This window comes from Scophthalmus maximus, chromosome 1, assembly GCF_022379125.1.
Source record: "Scophthalmus maximus strain ysfricsl-2021 chromosome 1, ASM2237912v1, whole genome shotgun sequence".
Classification (NCBI taxonomy): domain Eukaryota; kingdom Metazoa; phylum Chordata; class Actinopteri; order Pleuronectiformes; family Scophthalmidae; genus Scophthalmus; species Scophthalmus maximus.
In genome coordinates this window covers 29,885,270-29,901,780 of record NC_061515.1, presented here as the reverse complement: position 1 = coordinate 29,901,780, position 16,511 = coordinate 29,885,270, and the positions used below count along the sequence as shown (strand labels likewise).

The 16,511-nt window shown below is 45.6% G+C and overlaps 1 protein-coding gene across 3 annotated transcripts; it reads right to left on the bottom strand.

Annotated features, from left to right (window-relative positions):
- Positions 1-3,626: 3,626 nt before the first annotated feature.
- On the bottom strand, positions 3,627-16,376 carry cfap221 (cilia and flagella associated protein 221). Of its 3 annotated transcripts, none has more exons than XM_047327742.1 (25): positions 16,272-16,376; positions 15,856-16,014; positions 15,564-15,753; positions 15,257-15,357; positions 14,794-14,880; positions 14,589-14,684; positions 14,337-14,437; positions 13,938-14,041; positions 12,921-13,080; positions 12,016-12,145; positions 11,475-11,586; positions 11,198-11,309; positions 10,880-10,967; positions 10,065-10,154; positions 9,893-9,988; positions 9,273-9,360; positions 9,007-9,101; positions 8,623-8,703; positions 8,193-8,507; positions 7,945-8,030; positions 7,791-7,854; positions 7,603-7,703; positions 4,758-4,850; positions 4,564-4,671; positions 3,627-4,103 (listed from the first exon to the last, which is right to left on the bottom strand). In XM_047327742.1, exons 3-25 carry the CDS (start codon positions 15,700-15,702, stop codon positions 3,893-3,895), a joined length of 2,658 nt encoding a protein of 885 aa, XP_047183698.1. In that variant the 5' UTR covers positions 15,703-15,753; positions 15,856-16,014; positions 16,272-16,376; the 3' UTR covers positions 3,627-3,892. The 3 variants fall into 3 exon arrangements, with proteins under 3 accessions (XP_047183698.1, XP_047183719.1, XP_047183750.1); XM_047327763.1 differs by having other exon boundaries at positions 15,564-15,703; XM_047327794.1 differs by having other exon boundaries at positions 8,193-8,318; positions 8,400-8,507; positions 15,564-16,014; positions 16,272-16,374.
- Between the last annotated feature and the right edge of the window lie 135 nt (positions 16,377-16,511).

Genomic DNA, 16,511 nt, shown 5'->3' with positions numbered 1-16,511 from the left:
GTACCAATATTAAGTGGTATCTGGCACTGTAGCATCGGAGTAGTTTTATGAGTACAAGTACATGAGCACAGTATCGGACCAGATAACCGATACTGTTATTGGTACCGGTGCGTCCCAATTTTTAACACATTTTACGTCAATTTCATTGTATGTTAACGTAATCTTTCCTATAAATAGTGCATAGTATTCTATGGTAGAATTATTTTTGCGTGTGATATGTGCCGCTGTGTTTCTTCCTCGTCTCCATCTTTCAAGCTTCTGAATCACAATCACTTCATTTGACTTAATTTCTAACGTTGGACATGTGAAACTAAGGCCTCTCCTTTGGTTTGTTTTTCCCCGATCATAAACAAACATTCATATTTCCGTCCAGAGAAATGTCAGGGGGATTTATTTGCTCCCTGTTTTGTCTCGCTGGCCTATTTAATGCCACAGTGCACAGCCCTCACCATGTGAAATGAAAACACGCTTCCTCGTGTAGCCGGCCTCATTCGGTGCCTATCAAACTGACAAGTCCACCAAATTCGGAATGCTTGCTTCGTCCCGTCTTTCAGAAATGCATGTGCAAGGTTTCCATATGAATCATATTTCCAATCCGCAGCGGCAAAAAGTAATTCAGAAAGATGTGTCTCAGGCCTCACCGGTGAGGGAAGAGGTGGACTGGAATTTCAGAGCACTCCGGCCGGCTGGAGAACAGACACACACACAAACAAACAAACCCGTGTCCTTGTTAGAAGATTGCTCTTAAGAGTTGCCAGATTCAATATAGCCCCTTTTTCCTCAAAGTGCTGGAGTGGTTGGGCGCGGCGACGTCCGCCTCTGCGGAGGCTTTCAGACGTGATTTGTAATCTCCGGGGGTCGAGTTCCAGGCCGTTCAAAGAGTCGAGGTAAAGGTGGGATTCGACAGAAAGGTGAACTCCGAGTGAACCCTGCCGCGTCTCGACAGGTCACCATCTCTAACACACTCATTTATTCATCAGCACTTGTGTCATGTGACTTATTGCACAGCTTCAGTTCTATTTATACTAATTCAACGAGAGAGATGGAGATTTGTTAATGTGCAAAATGCACCGCGAGACGTTTGAGCTCATCAGTCCGACACTTATCAGTTATTCAGCCATCTCAGAAGTCATCGCAACTCTTCAAGCATCCCTTTTCTCCCCGCGATTACTCTGGAAATCATTTTGTGGCTTTCACCCATCTGACGGAGGAGAAGCTAACGAAGAGAAGTGCTAATTCCGTAAAGCTGACGGAGACTGACGGCATCGCAGGCGCTGACATGACTCGAGCTGCCGAACACTGACATTTCAGAATACAACGTATTAACACTGCAAACAGTGTGTCACCGATAAAAGGTTATTAAGTGCAGTTAAATCAAAGGCAGAGTCATTTACTGAAAAGCAGAATTTACGTGCGTATGTAGGACTTAAAAAGAGGCACATTAACGGCTGGTGCGATAAGGAAGAGAAAAAGTAAATGACATTTAAAAGATGTAAATAAGGCCACAAGAGAATAACATCATTCATATTTTCATAATAACTTGAGCTTAAGTGCTCCTCCACCTCCATAAAGCTCGCTCAGAGGTGACTCAATTTCTGCATGTTTATGAAAAAAGAGAAAAGAGAAATGCTGCAGGCGATGGCGATGACAACTTTGACATTTTCACACCACAAGACGTGTGCAAATTAAATCAAACAGCGCTCGGTGTCTCAGGTATGGTGCGGATTCCCGCTCACATGGTTGCGAGAGCTTTTCTTGGAAATTATTTTTAAAAAAAGTTATTTGACAACTGTAAGATGAAAGAAATAAAGGCTGATGGATAAATGAAGCATTCAACCATCAAAGGCTCAAAAGAAAAAAATAATAATTTGGTTTTCCTTTTTTTTTTTAATTTACTTTTGATCCGAAACCCTGAAAATTCGTCAAAATCAAATCTGGGCACACTGATGGTTCCACATTCATAAGAACTAAATGTACGCGTCGCTCCATCTAACTACCAATAATATTGATATTAAAATCTGTATAGTAGATCAACTTATGGTGCGTTCAGTGGAAGACTCATTCCCAAAGTATGGCGTTGTGGCTTCCACTTTTAAATGGAAGAAAAAGAAGACGCACGGCATCATCGCCTAATTCAGATCGTTCTTTCAATCGCTCCGGTAAGAAGGTTCAGGGCACATTGCCACTGCCGCTCCATCACCGCGGACGAGACGTGCAGCAGGCTCAGCGTTTGCATGACCCTCAGCAGAGTTCAGGGAGAGGCCGTAATTCACAGCAGAGTCGGAGTGGACGGCGGAGAAGTAGTTGAGATTCATTGGTTTCCACTGCGTCATGAACAGTGACCGGACCCTCCTCCACGTTGTGAACACCTACACCCTCTGTTCTGTCTTAGAGTAAAAACATTAGGTCATTTCAATTCAAAAGTATTTTTGATTAAACTATCTTAGCACGCTAGGTCGCCGGTCAAAAGGGTTCCAGGGACGATGTGGCGTCTCTGAAGGGACGTTTCTCTGAGTCCAAACCAACCCGGGGGGGGGGAAGGATGAAAAAAAAATGTGACACAGTTTCTCACCCAGGAAGTGTTGGGGGAGTAATTCAGTGAAATGTGTGAAGTTAAAAGCGAGGAGAGAGCGGTAACTGTGAGCCGGGGACGGAGGGAGGGGGAGATGGACGGAGAGCTGAAGTCACGCCTGTTTGCTGCAGGAGTTGTAAACAGCAGCCGATGAAGCCTCAGACTCCCTCCTCTTTTTCGAGGAAACATGCGCGAGGTCATTGTCTTTCTGCCGCACAAATTGAGCTGGATGATTTGTGAGTTTGACCAGAGTAGATCCTGTATTCGCAGTATTCGGTCAAAGTTTCCTGCAAAGCACAATAAACCACGGCAGATGACGCATTTATAGAGGAAGTTACGTATAAAACAGATGCGGACTGTTTAAAGGTGCATAAATGATCCCGTGCCGTCTTCATTTCCTCTCTTTCTGTCTCCGTTTCTATTATTAAACTGTCTATGACTTATTGAATGTATATCACTGCTGTGGCTTCAATTAAACATGTGGCTGTAGCGTTGCCTCCCGTGAAGCATAAGCACCGTATCACGTCTCAACCTGGACGCAGGAGGGGAAAAAATACACAGATATAGAGTTATATGAGTGTAAATAATTGAATACATTTCTCAATGGGATTCAAGCTGCAGCGGAAAACAAGTGCACTGTCCTTTAAGATCCGCCCTCGGTGGATTCTGACAGCGACGCAGTTTGGCTATAGGCTTCCTGTGAGGGCGCAAACCCATTTCTAAAAAAAACTGTAAATAAAGGGCTCTGTCCTTTCACTGTATTCCTCTAAAGTACACACACACACACACACACACACTCTTTATGAAAGTGTGAAGGAGAAATACATGTGGAAAGCTGCTCTAATTGTACAAACCCACAGAGTCGGAGCGCCCTCTAGGGGCGGGAGCAGACACATGAGCTTGGCTCTTCCTGAAAAGAGAATTCTGAGCTTTTCACAACCGCATGAATACGAAACCCCATGAGATGGATGCTCCTCTGACCAACATCAAGAGCTGATGCTCACTGCTGCTGCATCAATAGTGTCACCGTCATACGCAACACGACACAGATTAATGCTGATTGAGCGTGTTTATTCGATGCAGTCGTCTGCAGAGTGAAGCTGCTGGTGGGATTTTACAGTAGCTGCGCTCATGTATGGATCCGAGTGGGCGGAGGCGGAACGAATTTCCAGGCTTTTGTCAGAGCACGCTGGGAATTCTGAGTGGGAGCGTGGAAGGTGGGCGAGAAAGAAACCGGCTTCTGTTACGCAGAGGTGGCAGGCGGACGACATAGAGTCTCATATAGGTGTGGTGTGTACTTGTAGTCCCGCGACATTGTATTTACTCGAGTTGCACGTGCGGCTGTGTGCAGTTTTTGGGAGTGTGTTTGTGGTGTTTTGCCTCCTCGCCGCCGCCGCCGCCGCCGCCTCCTCCTGGTGAACGAGAAGCGTCCTCGGTGATGCCGAGTTGCTGCAGCCTGGTCGTCACTCTCCGTCCCATCTGGTTGAACTCACACCTGTGGGTCGCCTCCGTCTGAAGCTCCGCCCGGTGCCTTGGACAGAGCAGGTTCACATTCAGCCGTGCAAAGAGAGGCTGAATTCATCTATCACCATGTCATCATTTTAAAAAGGAGTTATTTTCCAATAAGGGTTAAATAGAAATACTAAGACCTAAAAAAGGGAATTGAAATAATTTTTTACCTTTAGTATGAAAAGTCAGTTACTAGTTGGCCTCAGTGAAAACTATGATACCTCAAGGTTTTCCTTTAATATTTGACCCATTTGCAATAAAACAATTCAAACCGGCATGAGGAGTTTTCGTTATATAGTCTTTATATTTGGTTTGATGATGACTTCCCTCTTAAAACTGTTGTTTATTGCCCACCGTGTGCAATGAGAGTGTGTGTGTAGGTTGAACAGGGACAGATCATCTCTGGTATCTCCACTTCATTGTGAACGTATGAATAATCTTCGTCTTAGCAACGCACCACGTCATCGTGCCCGTGGACTCACCTGGCTGTCGCTCCCCCGGCCAGGTTGCTAGTGGCGACCAGGGCTTCTCCGGAGAGAAACTCAGCTCGGATCATCTCTGGTGTCAGCTGGACTCCGGCGTCCGGACACCTGCACACGGATCAAACACACGGATGACGTGAGCTGCAGAGCTGCACTTCACAAACTTGACGATCAATAGTGCGCCGTGTGCTTACGCTTTGTCCATTAGCGGTGTCAGGTCATCGGGAAGCCTCGTGAGAGGAGGAGGCGCTGAGAGTGGAAGTATATCTGGGCTGTAGTCCACAGACCTATAGGACACACGCACACGCACACGCACACACACGCACACACACACACACACACACACACACAACACACACACACACACACACACACACACTTTTTACTGTGAAGAGCCAAACCACACAAGATAAAATCGAGATAATGGTCGGACATGTGCTCCGTCTTACTTAGATGAAAGGACGACGGCGGGTTGTTTAAAACAGGAATGATAATAAAAAAATACTCCAGAGTGCAAAGTGATACCACTTCAAATCAACTTGACACTGAGGAGCCACAGGTTTGCTCCTCTGAGCGGTGATGTCATCCTGAACGGTGTAACGGCCGGTTACGTGGTTACGCAGACACACAATCATAATGTGCACATGAAGGTGCTCTGACATGGACGAGGCTACACATGCTCTCTGTAAATAAAGACCTTAGTAACTACTCACTAGCTTCAAACTATTGATTTGCACCTGGTAGGTAATCGGCCGGTTGGTTGGTTGGTTTTTCAGCAGGATTAAGCAAAAACTCCGGACCAGATTTCCACGAAACTTGGAGGAGAGATGGATTTTTAGTTTCTTTATTAAACATGGCGAGAAACGGGGTTTTGGCGGAGGTGAGCACTCGTTTGAGTGCCATTCAAGTTGAGGTACAATGAACCTTTTAATCATTCACACAACCTGCAGAAGGAAAACAACTCTCGTTCTCCTCATCTGCTATCAGGGCCACCAGACATAAATCCTATTGCTCGTGTTTGTGAGATAACCAGGGACACTGCGGAGGTACGCGGCGAGGCGACGATGGAAAATTAATGAGACCGAGCGGGGAGGCTGGAGGAAAAGGCATCTCTGGCATGGAAAGACAACGGCTCTGCTGCAGATCAGCGCTGACGGGGAATAAAGAGAATATTTGAAATGTGCTTCGCCAGGCACCTGATGGTGTAAGAGATGGAAGGCGAAGTCGACAGGAGGGAGGCGACAGAGTTGTCGTGAAGTAAGCGGTCACGAGCACAATGTGAACGCTGGCTGCCAAAAGAACTTGGACGAGACTTATGAGGGTTTATTCTACTTTGTTACTTAAACAAGAACTTCAATCATGCAAAATAAAATACAATATACATGAGATTATGCTCTGGAAGGGGTCAGGGCTCTGCACACCTGACTCGCATGCATTGTGACAGGGAAGCGTAAAGTACGAAGTGGAAGACGTCGGCCCGGTGCTGTAGTTCGCTAATACACTACATCAAAATATCATAATTTATTCACTGTCCATTTAGAATAAAGACTGAATAAATCATAGTTTCACAATGTAAGTGAAGGCAGCGTGTGTGTGTGTGTGTGTGTGTGTGTGTGTGTGTGTGTGTGTGTGTGTGTGTGTGTGGCTCTTTGCCTCAATGTGACGTAGACTCTGAGAAAGGTGAAAGAAGGATTCGCCATCCAGATGAAACCACCATCAATGTTCACAACACAAGTCAAGTCACAAGAAAATGTCTGTATCAGTATTTAAACTGCTTCACTTTGTCCGGACAAACTTTCCATCACCTCACAAGTGAGTTCAGCCGCCGAAGAAGTCAAAACTTTAAATTAAATTTAAGTTCAACGAAAAGATTAAATTTCTTTATTTTCAAAACGAATTGTATATTTGTTGGGGTATTCTTCTTAAAACTTTGAATTGATATTGAGAATAACATCACCTTTTTAGTAACTTAGTGGAACCAAGTTAGATCCGTGCAGAAATATCATCAACACAAAATTACAGAAATGTGATTTGCATCGCAATCAAGCGTAAAATGATCTTTTTTGTCTGGTTGATGAAATCCGAGGTTTTGACAAACCTGAGGGAGAAAATCTCATCTGAACACTGAAGATTAATTTGAGGAAATTACACTTTCACAATGCAAGAGCGGAACCGCAGCATTCTTCCATCGTTATTAATCCTTTACCTGATTTTTTTAAATGATAAAACCACTAATTCAATTGTAACGTACAACTCAATGAAGACTTTTTGACATCCTGCAGCCTGGCAGGTGCTGGAAGCCGACGAGCCTCATACACGTTTATTTTGTAAATGCCGAGAGGTTGGACTGTCCACCAGTTTACTGCATTTACCTTCCAACTTCACTTCAAAATAAAAAGATAGAAAAATGGCCCAAAAAATAATAATAAAAAATGAAAATACTCATCCTGTGTCCTGGATAAATATTAAGACATTCTTCTGTGTCTCGCAAACCTTCCTAATGTTGAAAAAATGTATATTTCACTCCCCAAAGACCCAATATCTATTGTCAAGGTTGATAATTGATTGACGGAATGTGTCTGGGAAGAGAAGTGACAGACCACATCAGGAGAGGTTGTCACATTCCCATCTCGTCAGTTCATGGACTGATACATTTAGTAAAAAGTCTATCTGGAGCAGCTCTTTTGCAACCAGAGGGTCGTACGTACAAATTCCTCCACGATTCGACAAACATGGAGCGAGGCGGTGAACAACAGCCACTTCCCGCTCTGTAAACACTTGGTGTAAACACGCACTGTGCAGTTTGATGGCACATGGCTCCAGATGTGGATGCTCAGGGACTAGATGCACATGAGGGTGGTGTCAACGTGGGAACCTCCGGGTGAATACACCCTCCCTCTTGACTTGTGGGCGGCGGCTCTCAGTGTTATTAATTACCAATAGGAGAGGGAAGGTAGGTTAAAAGGCCGCGGGGGCTCATGCTGGAACGCAGCTATCGCTTTATCGATCCAAGCAAAGCCATTTTCAGTCGTGACCTACCTGCGCGGGGCACAGCCACTGGTGAGAGCCGGTTGCTTGGAGACGCAGTTCAAGGCGATGGAATCGAAATTCTTCCATGTCATAACCCCTTTTATCACTTCCTGTAAAACAAAGAAAAAAAGGTTCAAACTGGCTTCAAGTGCCTGACAGGTACAAATGGAAGCTTTCCAAGAGGTCTCTCCATCCACCTTGCGATCCAGAAACTTCCTCTGAGTCGCGGAGGCACACGAGTTGCTCCCGGCGACTCGGTACCTGCAGACACAAAGCGCGCGTTGAGTTTTGCCGCTCGACAGAAGTGAATACAGTAGACGGACATCGACGCTGCGGTTGAAATCGTGTCACCTGGGCAGCGGGCAGAGGTGGAACTCCAGATCGCTCTCCAGGTATTTAGGGGTCGGTTTGTAGGTCTGCAGGCCTGGAGCTGGGTTCTACATCACAAGGTAAACACATGTCACTGGGAAACACATCGTGTACCATGTAAGGGGAAACAACTGGAGTCAGCTGTGCTAATCCCTGCCCTGGTGGAGGTGGAGGTCAGCCGCCTCCACCTCCACCTCCACCTCCACCACCACCCTTGGCAAAAACCTTACAAAGATCCGGAGAGGGTTTGCAGGAAAAGGTCTGAGCAGATCTCCAGGTGCGGTGAAGCTGAGACGTGCAGCCTCCACTGCTTCCTCCTCCTCCTCTGCTTTGGCCTCCGCCGCTCCAAACCCCACCTGAGAATGTGAAGAGGAGATGAAATAAACACGTGACAGAATAAGTTTGAATATGTTTGAGTGCAGAGGATGTGTAGTCACCGGAGCTCCGGTGCGAAGTGGCCTGGCCAGAGTTGTGGGGATATACGAGTTAAACGCCTCCCAGGTGGAGACGGGCCGGTAGCCCATGAGCTTATAGTGCTGAGGAACCTTGAGTGACAGGATATCCACAAATAATATGATCAGAGCAGATCAGACGGATGAGAGAACTGTTGATTTGTACGCGTGGTGTTCAGATGAGCAGGTGCTGCATTTGAAAACCTACTTGGAGCTTGAAGAGAGGAATACGTGTTGTCACAGTCACGTCGCCAGGAGCCGCGGGCGCAGCCACCAAATCACTGTGAGCCTGGAAGCATCAAGGAGACAAATGGTGTTATTTGCTCGGTCTGAGCGGCGAGGCCTTCTCTCCGCAGGCCATCGGGGAATAGCGAGATTTAATCTAAGTGCAGGGGAACCGAGCTTCCTCTGTGACTCCGCAGTTAGATCAAGGACGTCTTTCAGGGGAAATAATGAATGAAGATTTGTATTTTTTTCTTGTGCTGGACAATAGCCGGCACTCACTCTTCAGTGGTTTCTCATTTTTTATATATTAGCTCCCATTAAGGAAACAGTTTTCTGATACGACACACTCAGTATGTGACAAACTCACCAGCAGTGGATCATCTTCCTCGGGGAAGACGGGAAAAGAAAATGGAAGGACTTTGTCGGGCGAGATCTCCTCATCACACGTCGTCTCCTCGCCGTCTGAAGCAAACAGCAATTTTCAAAAATGCGACCATGATTAGAAAAATGTGTACGTGTTCCAAGATCCTCATAACAACCTGAAGGGATTTCATTTAAAATTTTACCTCTGGTAATAAAGTCAATGAAGCGTACTTTACCTATATGGCATAATGAGATTATTTATTATATAACCTGTGTGTGCCGGGGGCATGTTCCTCGCGCCGTCCGCCAGCTTCTTCCAACACGCCAGTCTGCGCTTCATGCGACATCGGATCACGACCTGCGGCAACATTAATAAGCATATGAACCAGAGGGTTATCAATCAATCAATCAATCAACCTTTTAGGGTTTTCTATAAATCAAAAACTCACATAACAAGACAGAGACACACATTCAACTTGTTACTCGCATATTATTATTATAACACGAGCGTCAGAAGTCCTGACGGCACATGAATAACAACCTCTTAGCTCAACTCAGTGTCCAGCCATCGCACTAATACTAACAGTTTCCACGAGGAAACGAGAGGCATGTTCCTCCTGTTGCTTAAAGAGGCCACGTGAGAATACTCTTGCTTTTACTGGAATGCACCGCACCCCCGGAAGAAAAATCGACTGGACTTTAAAGAATATTGTACAGTAGGTGTGAGGACTGTGCACATGGCTGAACTTACGGGACGGGGCCACGGGGACTCGAGCCGCCGCCCGAGGGGAAGAGGGGAAAGTGTGCGTGCATCTCAGAAGCGGAGCAAATGCTCAGGCATGTGTGTGCGATGGTACATGTCGCTCAGCACTCGGCGGTGTGTCCTGTACCTTGCGTGCTGCCTGCTGGAAGAGTCGCAGGGCTCTTTGTTTCAGCTCCCACTGGAAACTGGAGTACAGCTGGAAGGACGGGGCTCCCTCCGGGGCCTGCAGGAGGACACAGAACTGGGTGAGATGTGGAAAATTGTGCATGGACGTCAAACGTAGTAAATTAGAGAATGACCTGTCCAGCTTCAAGCAGCACACACGAGGAGGAGAGTTTAGGTCGTCCAGCGGGAAACTCTTCCTCTTGACTCACATCTCCTCGTTTCACCTGCAACACGACCGGTCAGCAGCACACATACTGTACATTACATAAATGGACTGTTTTCATATAGAATACACATGGAAACAGATGGAGCAAGGCCAACTGGAAGAAAAATGTATTATTATATCTGATCTATCTTCTATATTTAGGACAACTTGAAATTCTTTGGCTGAGGAGGAAGAGAAAATATTTGATGGGATACGTGTTATACTACTAATCATTTGAAAACCTTTTCACTCTGACAATAAAAAATAGAGGAAGTAGGTTCATGTCAAAAAATTCCAAAGACGAGCTGTGGAAGAGGATGGTATCTCTTCTATCATAAAAACAACAGAGCTGCCATAAAATAAAGTGTGGTGGTTGAGGTTGTAAACTGTGTGTGTGTGTGTGTGTGTGTGTGTGTGTGTGTGTGTGTGTGTGTGCATTATAAACAGTGTCGGTGGAGAGGAGCTGTGGGAGGAAGTGCTGTGAAGTGTCTGTGAGAGTTCCGTCTACTGTTCAAATAACATTTTTCTGAGTCGGCTCAGGCTCATCTCTCAAAACTGATGCGACTTTGGCCCCGAGTCTCCATCGCCGTCACGGACGCAGAGTGATTTATTCCAAATGGAGAAACGCAGCGCGGCTCCGACAGTAAACAAATGTAAGATCCCCTTATCCAAGTGATGAGCACCGATCTGCAATAAAAAACACCGGTGGACAGTCTGTTCCTCCGTGTCCACACTAAATCTCACCATGTATTCATGCAGCGCGATCTCTCTCTCCTCCAGCATCTGCCTCTTGGTTTGCCCCGACACGGGGTCCTTACCCAGATGAACTTGCCTGGATGAAGGAAATGTACCGTGTATATGAGTTACTCAACATTCGTGACAAATTAAACCGGCCAATTTCCTCTTTGCTTCAATCCAGAAACCGGACAAAGTAGTTTTCTGTATTACTTCTGCATATCTCCCCTTATTGCTGATTAATTAAATCCCCAGATCTCCTTCACATTTCAATCTTCATCTTGTGAGTTGCAATTATCCAAACGTCCTATTTTGAGAGTCTCGTACCAGCTGAGGTGGTTTGCTTGCTCGTCGTTCACGTTTTGTTGAGCCTTCTTCATGAAGAGAGCCTCCTTCATCTGCTTGCTTTGCAGAAGGACCATGCCGCCACAGGACAAGGCTGACGTGAGGCCAAATAACAGACATGAGAAACGTGCAATCTGCCTTGCAGTTTACTTCATGGCAACATCTTATGCCAAAGGAGACGATTGTTTATTTTTTAACATACAGCATCAAGTTTGACGACATGGCACTAAAAAAAGAACGAGCAGTGGGTCGCATCTACCTTCCTTCAGGGCTTTAGAGCTGAGTTTAGTTGTGTCTTTGATCAGCATCTTTGCAACCCCCGCAGGGGTGGAGACGTCCAGCGGCTTCGGTCCAGACTGATCCCTCAGTGTCTGGAGGAAGATAAAGAAATGACAAACGAGAAAATGAAGGAGAAAAATCACACCGCTGGCAGAAAGTGTTTAGAATGAACAGTTGAAACTCAGTTTACAAAGTTTAAAAGACCGCTTATGATTAATAAAAGTTGAGGTTAAATAGAATGAGGTGTCTTCTTCCTCATTCCTTGATCAAAAATGAAGATGTATTCTTTTAGGGAACAGACTCATGCGTGCAGAAGAGTATTGAGCTGAAAAAATGAGGAAGATTTAGTTTTCTTTTGCGTTTCAAGAATAAATCACAGTAAGATCTTTTCTTCCATTTTTAAGAATGAAGTTGAAATATCGGTTTTATTTTGCCTACTCCTCTGTAAATAAGTACATCTTACATTGTACTCAAATAAAGACCTTTATATTTTTCTTGTCGACACAGAAACAATACACCACCTTTGATTTGTCAGCCTCCTTGATTGGCCTGTGTCTGGTTTTACTTCGAGGAAGAACCTGGGTGGCCGGCGACGGCCATTTGCGTTCGGCCTGCGCCGCATCTCCATGACCCAACTTTGTGTCCAGATGGCTGTCGTGAAGCGAAATACACGAATAATAGAAATACATAAGTAAAAGTAGCTATTATGGAGTAAAACCTGCTTAAATTGTGACAGAGTTGTGCTCATTAGAAAGCAACGCAAAAGGTTTGACACTAATTTCAAAATAAAAGTAAGTGGCAATATGAATAAAGCTTAAAGTGTGATGATAGTTAGCGAATGCTCCTGGATAAATAGTTGAATATTATTTAAAATAGCCTCTATAAATGCCAGATAAGTTTCAGGTTGTGGTTCAAGCTGTAAAAACATCGGCTGCAGCGTCTATTCCTTAATCCTTCCCTTGCAAAGCTCATCTTTTATTTGGTTTCACTGCGGGGAACAACAAACAGAGGGAGAATGTTTTATATGCTAAATATCCATCGGGTGGCATATCCATCTTGATATCAGCGCACCAGCCACCGAGCTATTTTCATGAATTATTAACTTCTGGTGGAGATAGCGGCGAGACGGTGGAGTGGAGGGAGCTACTGCTGTGTGATGGATAGCACCGTCTTTCTCATGGGAACAGAATTAAGCAGCGAGTTTTATACCAGCTGGAGAGAAAAAAATGTACAAAAAAGATCAAAAGGGAACTTCGAATCAGGACACGGGGCAATTTTTCCACTGACTCCGAATGTTTTAGCCCCAAATAAAAACAACCTGAGAGCTGGAATTATTGAACAGCAGAGGAGAAGGGGAAGAACTGACTTCATTATTCGACTCAGGAATATACATATATATATATATGTATATTGCTGCTCTGATCACCTGAGGGCTGGGTGAGGGGCGGAGCTCCCCGTGACGGTGCAGAGGTACGGTTTGGTGTTGAACTGCGAGACGACCAGTTGCATGGTGACCTGACAGGTCTCATACTGGAGGGGACTGAAGGTCACCGTGAGCTTCACCTCCCCGTTGGCCGGAATCACACCTGCGACATGGAACAGGAAACACAGTTGAAATGGCTCGCTGGAAGAAATTGACGACAAATTTCAAAATCGTCAGCCAAAGGAATTTGGATAAGAAGATGAAAAAGCTAACTAACATTAATGGATAAATGATTTAAATAGATATAAACAAGTGTCCAGCTTCTGTCACTCGAAGTGGAAGAAGTGGGAGTGTTTTATTATATTAGAAAATATTTAAAAATGCATTTACTGCATTTACTGTAACCTTCTTATTGTTTAAGACTCAGAGGCACAATAGGAGCTGTTTGAATAAACATATGTATTTGATTTAATCTTAATGTCCTACAAAGAGACACTGTTATGAGTAGAAGTGATAACCAAGTTAAAATCAATTGGAATGAACACAACTCATCTGACGGAGATGATGAGAGTTATGAATAATTGAGCTGCCATGTGTATGTAGAGAAGATTTTTTAAAAATGGTTTCTAAAAGCAGAAGCTCATTTGTATCTCTTCTCCCCATCGCAGGTTTGTTTACTGCGGCAGTAATTCAAAACCAATTTCCGCCGCGTGTTATGATGCTTCCCAGACCTTCATGTCGGCGGAGGGGAAAGTGGAGGCATCCTTCACGCTCGGCAGTGACTCGTCTCATACACAACACATCGCTGCGCCGGGTTTTGAGAAAACACAGCTCACCTGCTTCTCCGGAGAGCGATGCGCTCTCACCCCGGAGGCCGAAGAATAGTGCTATCAACGGAATAACGACTTTTTGAAGGTAAATCCTGAAATGCAGGATGCCGACGTGTGATCGCGGAACTGCTGATCAGCCACAAACTACTGCAATGAAGAAAAAGACCGTTGTGATTTCACTCGTCCCGACCTGTGAGAGGATGGATGGAGAAGGCCTCGTGGGCCTGAACGACATACACCTGGAACTCAAAGTCGATGGGACAGCTGCATCTCAGAGGAATCACGTGGCGAACACTACAGACACATTGGAGAGAGAAATAAAAAAAGATGAGACACCGACGGGCGAACGGATGCATGGTTGGTTGTACGGAAGGATACAAAGAGACAGGAAAGCCCTCGGGCAGAGAAGGGGGTCGGAAACAGTCCGCTGTGGATCTCAACACACACACACACACACACACACACACACACACACACACACACACACACACACACACACACACACACACACACACACACACACACACACACACACACACACACACACACACACACACACACACACACACACACACACACACACACACACCTTTGTCCAAGTGGCACGAAGGACAGGTCGATACGAGGAGGGATGTGCAGGTCATCGATGACAGGGTAGGCATGAACTGGAATTAACAGGTTCTCCTCCCCCTTGGAAACGTGCAGGCGGGTTGAACGAACAAGGTGGAGAGATCACACGAGAGAGAGAAGACGTGGAAGGAGGGAAAGAAGCACAGAGATGAGACCCAGTCTAGCTTTCGTCGTTGGTGCTCGCGCAGTTTCGTATCAAAGTGGTGTCCACCTTGCAGTGAACCCGGACGCAGTCGTAGAAGTAGCGCCACTCGTCGGGACAGAAGCTGAGCTGCAGCGTGTAGGCGAGGCCGGGGATCAGTCGATACTTCAGAGGGAAGTAAAAGCACAAGTGAGGAGAAACTCGTGTTGAATCGTCACAAACAACAACAACAACAATCCTGAGAATTCAGGTCAGCAACTCGAATAAAAAATACCTTTTTGGTGTAAGTTGTTTGGAAGTGCTTAGTCTGAGTGGGGATGATATGAATATTCACAACTTCAGACGAGATGTTGATTAGTTTCTGAGAGAGAGCGGAAGAGAAGAGGATATCTCATTTCACCCCAATCATCAGAAAAACGTCTCGAGAGCAAAATCAGTTCCCATTCAAACAAGGAGTTTACGATGGGAAAGGATTATTACCATTACTTTCTAAATACAAACTTGTTCTTTTTCCTTATTGAACTGGTCTTTATTAATTTTTACATATTTCTCTCAGTGATTTACACATTTTGTTGAACACAATGAAGGTCCGAAGACTTTCACACTAAAGTGAAATGAATATCCTTCCTTAAGAATGACAGGCAAAGCTTGCTGGCACAATAGTATTCATTTAAAAAACAGTGAATACTAATAATGTTCTCTGTGAAGGAGAAATTAAAATGACTAATAATCCTCACCAGAGTCTTGAGGGAATCCTTCCCCAGCTCAAAGCCGCTGAAGTGCAGCTCCGGAGGCTCCGCTTCGATCAGACTGTTGCTCTTTAGTTTGGCGTAGATTTCTGTTCAGGTCGACGACAACAACGACAACAACAACAAAGAACAAATACTGAGATCAAATGATCTGTATGAAACATTTAGAATATCTGTAATACTCATGTTGTATTTGATACAGATGAAGAGAGGTGGCACTGAGCAGCGATGCAAGTGAGCGCAAGGTTTAACGTGAGTTGTAGTGAAAACAGTGTGGATGCTCTCTTCTCCTCACTGGAGTCCAGGAGATGGTCGGGGATGCTGGCTCTCCTCCTGCCCCCCTCCTCCTCCACCAGCTGGCTCAGGGGCAGAGGCGTCCCCCTCCTCAGGGGCTCGGAGGTCCGTACCTGCGGGGCAGAGGGGGCCACCGCCATCCTGGTTCGAATGTAGAAAAGGAAGGTCAGCAGCTCCGGCTCCTCATGAGGGAACCGGCCGGAGGCGAGGACACAAGGGGTCAACTCATCCAGGGTGGTCGTTTCATTACATTGAATCACCACGTTTGACAAAGACCTGACGACATGGTCTACCTGGAGTTGGCTTGTGGAACTTCAGCTCTCAGTCTTCTGAGAGACGCTCCTGGAGGACTTCCTCACTTGTCGTCATCAACGAGCGCCATGTCGTTCAGGTGCGCCCATGACGTCACACTGCGCGAGATCAAAGCGGCAATCGCGGGAGGCTTGGAAGAGCTTCAGAAACCAATCAGAATGAAGTTCACTGCTGTTGCCGGGTAGAATTCACAGAAAACTTCAAGGGGTGTGTTTGTGTGTGTGTGTGTGTGTGTGTGTGTGTGTGTGTGTGTGTGTGTGCGCGCTTGCTTGCTTGCTTGCTTGCTTGCAGGCACGTTGCATGATAGTCTGCTTCCTCAGTGAATAAAGTGACCGTGGATATATTACATTATTTTATTATATTATTATATTATATGATATTATATTAAATTACCCACCGGCCACTTGTGTGTTTCAGCCATTCATCTGTCGTCGCAGACGCTTTTAGCCTCCGTCTCTTGTTGTTGCTGGGAAAGGTTCCGCTTGTCAAACACTGTCGTTGCCATGGTGACGCTCTGAGAGGTGATGGGGGGGCGGGACAAAGAGGCCTGTGGGCGAATCCGATTGGTTGTCAGTGGGTTTCTATCAAACTGCGACAATGGTGCCAAAATAGAAACAGAATCTTGCTGTTTTACTTT

Bases quoted from the DNA above. Each gene is read 5' to 3' on its own strand.
- cfap221 (XM_047327742.1), bottom strand. From the start codon at position 15,702: ATGGCGGTGGCCCCCTCTGCCCCGCAGGTACGGACCTCCGAGCCCCTG. The intron at 9,102-9,272 runs GTTATATAATAA...TGTTTGCTTCAG, and splicing joins CATGCCCCCGGCACACACAG to ACGGCGAGGAGACGACGTGT. The intron at 8,031-8,192 runs GTAAGGTTTTTG...CTTGTGATGTAG, and splicing joins CAAACCCTCTCCGGATCTTT to AACCCAGCTCCAGGCCTGCA.